This window comes from Solanum verrucosum, unplaced genomic scaffold, assembly GCF_900185275.1.
Source record: "Solanum verrucosum unplaced genomic scaffold, falcon-dt-bn FXZP01000261.1, whole genome shotgun sequence".
Classification (NCBI taxonomy): domain Eukaryota; kingdom Viridiplantae; phylum Streptophyta; class Magnoliopsida; order Solanales; family Solanaceae; genus Solanum; species Solanum verrucosum.
Genome location: NW_026019969.1, coordinates 12,522,650 through 12,535,165, shown reverse-complemented (window position 1 = coordinate 12,535,165; position 12,516 = coordinate 12,522,650). Strand labels below are relative to the sequence as shown.

At 27.5% G+C, this 12,516-nt stretch overlaps 1 protein-coding gene across 1 annotated transcript; it reads left to right on the top strand.

Annotated features, from left to right (window-relative positions):
• The first annotated feature begins 10,748 nt into the window (after positions 1-10,748).
• Positions 10,749-12,140, top strand: LOC125816403 (protein IRX15-LIKE-like). Its single transcript, XM_049496007.1, has one exon. The coding sequence runs from the start codon at positions 11,066-11,068 to the stop codon at positions 11,999-12,001; it is 936 nt and encodes a 311-aa protein (XP_049351964.1). The 5' UTR covers positions 10,749-11,065; the 3' UTR covers positions 12,002-12,140.
• The last annotated feature ends 376 nt before the right edge of the window (positions 12,141-12,516 follow it).

Genomic DNA, 12,516 nt, shown 5'->3' with positions numbered 1-12,516 from the left:
GCATTTCTCACTTTGTATTCTTCAACAATCATCAAAATTGACGAGATGGAGTTACTCTGAATAGTAAGTATTTCTCACTTTGTCTTCTTCATCAATCATCAAAATTAACAAGACAGAGTTACTCTGAATCGTCATTGTATACTTCATGTATAGTTAGTGTATATTTCATGTATAGTTAAGCTACATTATGTTTTTTAGTGTATCATAATATATAGTCAGTGTATAGTTAATGTATATGTAAGCTATATCGTATAGTCATTGTATACTTTCAATGAATTTGGCAAACTATATCATATAGTCGGTTTATATTTACTATGATTTTTGGCTATATTTATGTAAATAAAATATGATTATATTTATTGTAGACTAATTACTTAATTGTATATATTTGAAAATAATCCCAATTATTTTAGGCGAACAACCCAATGAGTTAAAGCCCATCCATTTTCCTGCTATTTCGCTTCCGCGTAAGCCCAAAACATATTTTCTCATTTTTGGGCCGAAGTAGCTGTGGGCCTGTAGCCTTTGGGCTGCATCAATGAATGATCCATTAGCTTCAAACTTTTAAAGTTTTTACTTTCACTATTTTTTAGCTTAATTCCACCGATTTTCTTGTCTAATCAGATAGAGAGTGATTAACTTTCTAAAGTAAAATTTTTAAAAACTTGTTTGTAAATAGTATAGTGATCAGTCATTTTATTAGATTTTGGATAACTATAATACATTTTGAGAATCTTAGTGAAAATATATATTTGGCCCTTGGAAATTAAAGTAGAAGTAGACTAAAATGATTGGAAATAAATAGTTAAATTAATTTAATTTAAAGATTTGAGTTAAATATATTAGTAGGGATATCACGCTCAACACATGCAACGTCAAATCAAAGTAGTAGACTTTACTTAAAATAATAAAACTATGTCAATAAATAAAATAATCGAAAGATCAAAATAACTCAAAGTCAAATATATTTTTTTTCTTTACAAAAATAAATTGATGTCATTAAATTCACATTAAAAATGTTAGATTAAAATTTTCTCCAACTTGGCAATTTAAATATGTGTCCTAAACTCGTGACTTCTGAGACTAGTTTGACGTCATGTGGAGTATCACTTAATTTTTTTATTGTTTTTTAATAATAAATTGATGTCGTTATTAGTTACAACTTAAAATGTCAAATTAAAAATCACCACAAATTAGTAATTTAAATAGTAATCAGGTTGTTTTCCTTTCTTCCACATGTATTACCCTCTTTTAATATTCCCTTTCTTCATTTGTTTTGTACCTTTGATTTTTTATTGTTATACATTTGTATTGTCATACTTCAAACTTTTTTCTATTTGAGCCAAGAGTTTATCGAAAATATATTATCTACCTCATCAAAAAAAATTAAAAAATCAATGTATATTCTATTCTCTCAAAATTCGATCACATGATTCATTAGTCATGACTGGATTATATTGTTGTTGTGTTCAGAGGCGTATTCAGGATTTTGGCTAGATGGGTGCACGATTACGAAAAAATGTATCTTAAATATAAATTTGATCGATTTGACTTTTTGATTTTTAATATGAACCATTAAATTTTAAAATTTATAGGTCCAAAATATATAATACTACTAGTTTTAAATTTTAATATACACATTTGATTTAATTATATAAAAAATTTACAGTGCTAAATTTTTTAGGAATTTGCAATGTAACAAACTTGAAAATTTTGAAAGATTAAAGGGGAAAAAAAGCAAAATTAGTTGAAACGTCAAAAGTGTAACTGAGAACCTCTTGAAGAGGTGTTACTCAAAAAGACAACATAGATATAAAATTTAAATTTCTATCCTCACTTAGATAGGTGCACCCAATCATCATCATTGTATTATTATATGATACTTTGAACATGGATTCACAAATCTATATTTAAATATATTTTTTTAAATATGACACTACTATATATGATCTAGAGAGGGGAGCATGGGTTCACGGCACCCCCTCTAGATACGCCTCTGCTTGTGTTGTGAAGTATGTGTGTCCTTAACTTGTGACTTCTTAGACTAGTTACATTTGATGTCATGTAGAGTATCATTTAATTATATTTTCTGGTCAGAAATCCAATAACTATGATGTAATATTTTTTTCCCTGAATTTTCTTCTTTATAATGTGAAAATAAATCATCTTCATGAATCATGATGTACTCATAGAATTCCAATATTGGAGACAAACGATTGTCAACAGGCGCCAAGATTATTCGTTTTCAATAGTTTATGCTTATACAAATTTATCATAATTCATGTAACACTATTTTATTATTAGTCGTTTACTTTATATAATATTTTAAAAAAAAATTGATTTTTTTAATATCCAGTCAAATAATCTCAAGTAAATTCTAAAAATGAATTCACTTTCGAGTGCATAATGACTCAGTGGCACCTATCTTGATTAGGAAACTTTTTACTTTTCCCCCTTGGGCATGAAATAGTACTAGTATGACGAAAACAGATCAAATATTGGTGCAAAGCACTATTTATGTTTTTTATAATATAAGTGAAGTATTTTATTAATAGTAATAAATTGAGAGAGGCAATGTACAGGTCATGCATTAAATATAGTTATTAGAAAATAAATGTATCTCTGAGCCCCCTATGTTCGTTAGTAAGTACTCTTAATTAATATAAACAAAACTTTAATTAATTTTGAACTCATATAATTCATTGTATGTTCTTGAGACTTTTTTAATACTCTTACAATATTTCCTTTTAAAATAGAACAAAATTTACTATTTAATTATGTGTTTGTGTTATGAAATTCAGTAAATATCTATAATATTACATTTAAAACTCAGTTATTATTACTTTAAAAAAAATATAAAGTTAAAATTCTAACTCTATGTCGATATTTTCAATTCTATAAGTTAGTGTAGATTTTTTTCCATATAAACCTAATAAAATCTTCATTTTCCTCCAATAGAGGACAACAATATATTCCTAATATAAATGAGTTTCCTATTTTTATATAGCAAAAAAAAAACCAACGATATATTCTCAAATTATTTTGTACAGTTTAGTTTGACGTAAGACTGGTACATTCGATAATTGTGGGTGGTTGATAACGCCATGGCCCATGAGGAGGCTGTGTTTGATGACTCAAGAAACAATAGCGCTATTAAAAGAATGGGGAATTCAAATAGGCATTTGAATATGTGATTTGAAAGTATGAGTTTAAATTAGCTATTGAACACTTGAGTTGAGGGTCTTTCGAAAATAGTTTATTTGCTTTCACAAAATGGTGACAATGATTGTGTACATTCTATCCTCCCCATACCTTATTTAGTGGGATTTCACAAATATGTTATTTGAGATCATATATTGAAAAAAACTAGTTACTACTACAATTGTTAACTAATAAATCTTTATATACAAAATTATGTGTATTTAAAAGTTTGTAACGATAAATATTTATTTATAAAAGGAACGTGAAGATATATGATTTATCAATACATCGTCTTAGGATATTTCGATGTCTTATTTATGAATTATGAATTGCTTATTTGGTAAGATTATATAAATTTTAAAAAAAAACTATGATAATTCTCATAATTTTTGAGATTTTCATGTTTATGATTAAAAAATAAAATATAACTTATGAAATTTAAATTGCATATCTAGTCAAAAAAATTAATTTCAAATTAATCTGATTTCAAATCATATCCAAATTAAATGAGACCAAGTTACCATATATTATAACAAGTGCAAACAATGTAATTTTCTCAAGTAATTTAACAAGAAAAATATAAATCCGGGGGGAATTTTTTTTAATTAATAAACACATTTGATTTTTAAAAAATCATCATACAGAATCTGAACTTCCTCTCTGACCCATGCATGATACATGAGAGTACAACCAAAGAGGAATATAAGATATTTTATTATAATAATTATTTCATGCAATTTCCTCTTTGACTAATACATTCTGAATTACTGCGCGGGTGTGTTTGGAATGGAAAATGTTTTCCATACTGGGACGGTGAATGAAAAAAAATCAAATAAATAAATATATATTAATACTAATATCAACAAATTACATAGTATTTTGATGAAACTTTGGATAAAAGAGAAGGTAGAGATTCACAATAACATATATATAGATTATTATAGTTGAATTGAGTGATAAAAAAATAAAAGTTAAAATATGTGCAAGGAAAATGAGATATATGTCATTTTGCGAAATTTTATGAAATCGATTTCTTTTTTTCCCCTAGAAAATGATTTCCGTCGTTTCAACTTTCAAGTATCATTAAATTACTTTTAGTTTTTTGGAAAATATTCTCCTAGCAAACACACCTATTAAAAATAATTGACATAATGAGTTTTCCATTTTACCCCTATTAATTATGAATTGGATGAATTAAAAATTTAAGATTTTCAAAAAGTTCTACTTTTTTCAAAGTAATTAATTGAGGGTATAATAAGTAAAAAAAATTGACCTAGAGGGAGTAATATATTTTTGTTATTGTTTGCGACTTTGCACTTTATTAATGGTTTTTATATGTTTCCAAATTTTATACGTGTTTAAATACTTAAGGATGATTAAATTTAAATGGTTTCATCACTAAAAAATATGAAGTTTATCAGCAATCTCCAGTTAATTTGGTGCTAAAAAGTTTCTAGTTAATTGATTTTTTGTATAATCTTATCCTTAATCCGTAACAAAATGAATTTAACAAAAAAATTGATGTTTAAAAATATTTGATGTTTCATCATATTGAAAAGGGGACTAATTTAAATACGTACTATATTCAGCACACCTAAAAAGAAATAGGATATTCTCGAAATATTTTTTATTTTTTAAATTTAACATTTTGTACTCTAGGACAAGTAGTATAATGGGATTACACACAGAGCGGTGTGCATTATTATGTTTAAGGCTTAAGCCTTTAAACAAGAATAATTAACGTAGTAATCAATATAGGCTTGATTAACGTTGTGTTTGGGAAAAGCTTTTTTTTCTAATTAATTAATCAAAAGAAGATGGTTGGAAAATATTAATTTTATAAAAGTTGTTTCTTTATGGCAAGACACTTCTTATGGTCTTCCCACTAATTTGATTACCTTTGGTACTTTGCCTTAAAAAAAGCAGAGATTCCTCATCATTATTTGTTTGAAAGTAGGATTAATATATTTTTTTATTCTATTATTATAGAGCAATTTTTTTTTGAATGTGTTTTACGTTGTGCAAATATAAACTATTCAAAATCCAAAATCGAGACATAGGACACAAGGTGGGGAAAAAAGGATTTCAAATCAAGTCATAGCTAAAAGCCAAGTTTGGGGTCTTATTTACATTATATTTTTATATTATATAAAATAAAGTATGTTATGGAGAAAAAGATAGCAATAATAGGAAGCATGCATTCTGGTACAATCTTTTCTTCTCATTTCATCCTATAAAAAAAAAGTTAATTGTTATGCTTTCAATATGGTTTTCTTCTTTTGTTACTTAAGTTTTGAAAATAGTCTTCATACTTCTATTAAATATGGATAAGATCTACGTATATTCTACTCTCCTAGATTATATATAATAAAATTTCACTTAAAATTGTTTATCAATATATATATATATATATATATATATATATATATATATATTTAGGAGGAAAACCTTCTGAGGTCTCACCTTATATTTGAGTTTAAAAGTTTATAAACACAACCAAATTTGCATAAATTTCTTTTCCGTCATTTGAGGAAATTACAAAAATTTGAATCAAGATTTTTCCACAAAAATCACTTAACTTTGAATATATTAATACAAAAATTAAACCACACAATCTAAAAATACTACTCTAATTAAACTAATTCAATAATAGTCCTTTTCCTCAAAAAGAGGAATGAAATTTGCTTGCTATATATCCAAAAGATTTGATTTGATTAAAAAAGTTGAAGTCAAGCACATCATAATTATAGCAACAAACAAGGCATGAAAATTGAAAATGAGTACTCTCCGTCCAATAATAATTATTTATCTTATAAAATTAATGAATAATTTTACATTTAGTTTCTAATTTACCCTTATCATTAATTATAGTCATTTCCTCATTATATTTTTTCAAGACATTAAATTTATTATAGTCAAAATGTGATATAAAAAAATTACTCTTCTATTTATAATTTAAGAATTGTGCAAAGTAACAAATATTATTGAACAGGGAGTAATAATAAAGCTTATCCAGTCGTCACAATAGCACATGTAATTGGATTAAGAAAAAGCAGCAAATTAAAGAGTAAACACAACGATCAAAACTGCAATTAGGCGTTAAGTGCGGAGCGGTATGTTGTCATTTCTCTAACAACCTTACACTTTTTGACCCAAAAATTATAATTACCGTTCATTCTCGCGCTTACTATAACAATATTTAATTAGTACGTGTTCAATTTTACTGGTTCACTTCAAAAAATTTAAAAATAATTTATAATTTTCATATTTACTTTATTTTTATTATTAAGTATTATTTATTTTATAATATTCAGATAATTTATAATAATTAAAAATGATATTATAAAATATTTTATTTATTATTTCTTAAGAATGTGTTAAATCAAACACAAATAAGAAAACATGAATGAAGGAAATAACATTTTAATACAAGACTTCTATGAAATTTAACCAAAAATTACTAGGTTCACATGATAACCTTAATTAGGGTACGCGTTCGGTTCTTCAATTTGATTATATCAAATTTTGATTTTGAAAATATGTGCACCAAATATCGAATCGAACTAATTCAGTTCGGTTTGATTTGGTGATTTTAAAATTGTTTTTCAGTCTGAATGAAAAATAAAATGAGAACAAAATTAAAGTATAAGACACTTAAAAATTTAAAACTACATTAAGTGATGATGTGTACCATGAAACACTTTTTGTGCTTGGAAGATCTTATTTGTCTTTGTCAAGAACATTGTGCCTCCAACTATTGCTCGAGAAATATAAAGAAGCAGACGGGTTCCTTCACATGACGTAGATCGACAAAAAAACATTTTGGTCCTCTTATGAATTAATAGTTGAAGTTAACTATCTGAATAATAAATTTGTTGCTACTTTGATTAGTTTATGAATGATTTAATTGTTGGTTGACTTTTTTTTTTGTCAAAGAAATGTTCACTTATATATTTTTAAAAAAATATTTTATTAAAAATTTGATTTTTTGGTGTATCAAAATTTTGAGACCCTTACACCAAACACCAAATCAAATAATAAATCGACCCCAACTTGAAAAACCAAAACCGAACACTTATTTCCCACCCACTTGTGATTTATATATGACCCACATGCTTTTACTTTGCATCTTACACATAATTCACGAACTTTTCACTTATGTCTCATGAGAGACTATTCGTTCTTAACACAGTTTTAGTTGTGATATATTATATTAAAATAATAAAGGGATTCAGTTGCCAAGGAGCTAGGTAGCTCTAGAGGAGGGTTGAAAATTTAGCTGAGTTAAATTTGGACGAGTCAAAATAGATATAAATGGGTCAAGATCTAATTCAATTTTAATTTATTTGGGTAAAAAAGTGTTATATAACGAATCAAGACTCAACTCAATCTAGTTTTTACTAAACTCAATTGTTTTATTTGTTTTTTTTAAAACTATTTTAGTACCTAATAATTTTATTTTTTATTATGATTATATATAACATATCAAATTGATTATTTTTTTTAAAAAAAAATATGTTGACGCGGGTTATATGTCAACCCAATTTTTAGAGAGTTGAATGGGTTAAGCTAATGAATGAATCAATCAATAACCAACCCAAATTTAACCGGATTGAGCTGCGCATTGAATTTGATTTTGGCGCCACCCCCACTCTAGAGCCAGTAAAGGGATTATACAAATTGTTCATCAACTTATCTATATATACTACTTTACTCCTTTTAATTCTCTTGTTCAATTTAATTTGTCTTTGATTTTATAATAGCAAGTTGTTCTCTTAGCTTAGCTATAGCTTCGTAATTATACGTTACCTTAGTGATGAATGTAATCTTGATCAATTAGCAAAAAAACATCACCGGATTCTTCTATTAGATACAAGAAAAAATTTCAAACAAAGATAGATTTATAATTTTAAATTAACAAGCGATAGCGGTTGTTGGAATAATATCCTATACCCATACTACACCCACCCATATTTGTAAATATGTGGTGACACACCTCCAACAATAATAAATTTGCACCTCAACAGTAGTCGATTTTTCTATACTTGGTCCTGGACACATTTATGGAAATCACAGTTCAATATAAATTACTATATGAATAAGGAAAATGATATAACTGCAACCAATAACAACAGAATATATGGTCAATTTCGAAAAAGTACGTTAGACAAGGCCCACATTCAAATAATTTTATACAATAGTAATTACTGTGAAATGTGAGGTGTTTGTGCATTTTTGGGTACTATAATTATATGAATTTATATTAGAGTTAAGGAATGTACTAATTCCGGAATAGGGACTGTAACTATATGTCAATATCATGAAATAAATAAATTAAATTAAATTAGATTAGATGTCAATATCAAACTATTGGTATTCCTTTTTTTTTCTGAATAATTGTGCAATATTGCCGCAGTTGATAGAGGAGATGTACTGTTATAAGTTTTTATTATTATTGTATGTACAGTGAATTTTATAAGGACTTCAAAAGAATGTGAATAACAATAATTTAATTATGTGTTACCAAACTAAATTATGTTTGAGAGATAAAATTCACTTAATCTATCATTGCATGAACGTGTTTTTTTAGTATAGTCTAATGACATTAGTGGTTGTACTGAACATTAATTTAAAATAATTCCCTTGTTAAATTAATAATATGTCTATTCCACTATGATGTTCTTTTCACTTTGCTAAAGTTAAAAAAAGCAAAGGTGTCATTCCACCAAAATGTTTATTCGTACGATAGTGAGGTGAAAAATCACTACTAATATTTTTTTTAAAAAAAGAATCACTACTATAATAGTATTTTATCGTAATTTTTTCATATATATATTTGACTTATATTTTTTTTTTGTGTACATGTCAATTTTATTTAAAAAATTTAAATATTTCTTTATCAAAATACATGATTGAACTTATATTATTTGAGTCTCAAAATTTAAATTAAGTCATATTAATTGGACATATGAAGTATTATTTAATGTCATTACATCCTTGTGTTATTATGACAATATTTAATCACGGGATGACCCAATACACGTTACGTATTTAATATCTTATTTAAACCCAACGGTAATTATATAATTTAGGCTCTCAACAACAAAATCCCTATGGGACTCTCTGTATTTGTAGCTTTGATGTTAAGTGCTAAAACGAAATCAGCAAATACACTTTAACAGATCTAATTGTTCAAATCCCTCAAGGCTCAAGCTAATTAATTCCTAATAAGACAATTTAAACTGAATAATGAGTTTTATTACATTCAGCGGACCCTTTTTTCTAATATAAGAAAGAAAACTTAAAATAATTATGATATCATAGAACCTATTAAAATAAAAACACTCCTTGTCATTTTAATTACCTAAGCTTGAACGTAACGTGCTCCTCTTAAAGACTGTAAATTGCAAATTTCATGCAAATACGTTCTTGCCCTTTAAAAGTATTGACACATGCCATATGTTTAAAAAGTTTGTTTTAATTTATTTGTTCTATTATTATTTTAAATTTGTTTAAAATTTATGCAATTTTTTTTTTATTAACTCTTAAATTTTAAATTTTCACATAATATTTTTAAGATCATAATTTTAAAAGATAATTTGGTACATTATAATTTAAAACTATAAGATTTAATGTCTTCTTCCATATCACGTAAAAATCAAAAAACAAATTAAAACTATTGAAATATTTGATCACATTTATGTTGAATCGAAGCTCTACCAAAAACAATCTTTTTACTTTAAAAAAAATAATTAAAATTTATACATTCTAATCTCTTCGGACACGAGAGAGATAAGATAAAAAGGGTATATTGTCGCCGTTGTTGATACATTAAAATGTTATCTGAGTACACTACTTATTTTTCCTCAATCATTTTACAATATTTATTGGAGGGTATGTTTTGAAAATAATAATCAAAACATTACTTTCTTTTTACTCTCTCCGTTTTTATTTATATGTCGTTTTTACTAAAAATAAATAGATTTTATTCTTTCAATTTTACCATTAAGATTTATTAGCCTTAAAAGTATGAATTTAACCAACATAGGAAAACTAAATGATTAATTTATATTTATTGATCAATTTAATTAATTTAATCAAAATAAACTAATTTATATTCATTTATTGAAAGCTTGACTTTAAGATAATACTAAATAAAAGTATACTGATAAACTAACATATTTTTTTAAGGGAAATGAAATCTGAAATTATGACATACAAATAGAAATAGAGGAAATAATGATCCTATCAAATTCAAATATGACAATTAAAAAATAAACGAAATGAATATATTCAAATATCTCTATGTTTTCAAATTCATCCACCCTTGAGTCTCTTTAACCTTAGTTGTTAGTATTCGATTAATAATCTATGTAATGAATTTCCAAATTTAGATCTAGAATTACTGTACCATCAGATATTTATATATTATATAATTAGAAAATTAAAATAAACTGACCCAAAAAACACGGAAAAATAAAATATTAATCCACCCTCCCGTCCCTCCTTATTTATGCGCCATAATATTGCTGGTTTATCTTGCCGGCTCGCCAAACAACAACCAAATCCCTCTGAACTTCCTTATCACCTCCATCTTTTTATTTTATATAGCTTCCCAACATCCTCTCTCAAATCATTCTCGTATTATATTATTTCCTCAGTCCAACAATAATTATACGCATCGAATTTTTAAATACGAAAAGATATAAAGGGAGAAAAAAAAAGAGTAGAGAAATCTCACGTACAGAAATCTAGGTAATCGTGTCGTGCTTTTTTCTCCCGAATCCCTCCGGAATTCCTCTGTATACTTTCATGTGAAGAAATCACCGAAAGAAAAATCAGAAAAAAAACAGGGAGAGAGAGAATGAAGGCTAGTAATGCTAAACTTATAGTTTTTCACCCATCTCTTCACAAGCAAGGATCAGGAACAATTACTGCTTCACCTCGCATTTGGTTTCTTGTTTTCCTTTCCTTTTTCACTTTTGCTTTTGCACTTACTTTCTTCACTGCTAAGGATGCGATACCCATCGCCAAAACCGGCACGGATACCGCCGCTCCGTTGCCGGCGACTGTATTTAACGCGCTTCTTCATTATGCTTCTTTGAACTCATCTACTGTTTCTTCCCGCATGTCGGCGGTGGAGCTGAAGACGATCGCTAATGTGCTCCGCCGTTGTAAAGCTCCTTGTAATTTTCTTGTTTTTGGTCTTACTCACGAAACCCTTTTGTGGCATTCGCTCAATCACAAAGGGCGTACGGTTTTTGTTGACGAAAGTGCTTATTTGGTATCTAAGTTAGAAGAGAAGCACCCGGAAATTGAAGCTTACGATGTTCAATTCACGACTAAAGTTAGTGAATTGCACGATTTGTTGGATTACACGAAAGAGCAGCTCAGAGGGGAGTGCCGGCCTGTGCAGAATCTTCTATTTTCCGACTGTAAATTGGGGATAAATGACCTACCAAATCACATATACGATGTGCCGTGGGATGTCATTTTGATAGACGGGCCACGTGGGTTTTCCTCTGCCGCTCCGGGACGGATGACGGCTATATTTACCGCCGGCGTTTTTGCCCGGAGCAAGAGAGGTAATTCCGACAAAACCCATGTTTTCGTTCACGAAATCGACAGAAATGTAGAGAAAATCTGCAGTGAAGAGTTCTTGTGCAGTGAGAATTTGGTGGAAACGAAAGAATTGTTGGGGCATTTCGTGGTGGAAAAGATGGAAGCTAATAGGTTTGAGTTTTGCTCAGTCTTTGATCCTTCTTCATCTCCCACAACATCATCATCTTCTTCTGTTTGAGCCAAAAATAAAAACACGAAGCCAATGTCTTTTTCTTTTTTATCCAGTTTATAGATATGAGTAATCTGTAATATTTTATAGGTTTTTCAAGTGTGAAATATTTAGAAGCTAAAGCAATGATGAACTCAAATATTGCTTTCCAAAATTTTAGCTGTCTTCTTCTTTTGATTTAGTTAGTAATTACTCTAAAAACCTCGTTTAGCTGAAAATGACACTTCAAATCATTAAATTAAATCTCTGGGGTTAGATTTTTGCAAGAATTTTTCAAGTACTTAAACAGAGTCTTGACAAAGAAAACAATTTTAGCTTAGGAACTTTTGTTATTAGCCAAAAATCACTATTTTCTCTCTCTTAATGGTAGGTTTGGTACATGTTTTTTTTTTTTTTCCACTTTGTGTCCGATTTCGATCTAATAAAATTTGAATCGTAAAAGATTTATTATATGTATCCTTAATATTGAAAATAGAAACAAATTTTCCTTCAATTTTGGACTAAATGGGGAACAATAATTTTAA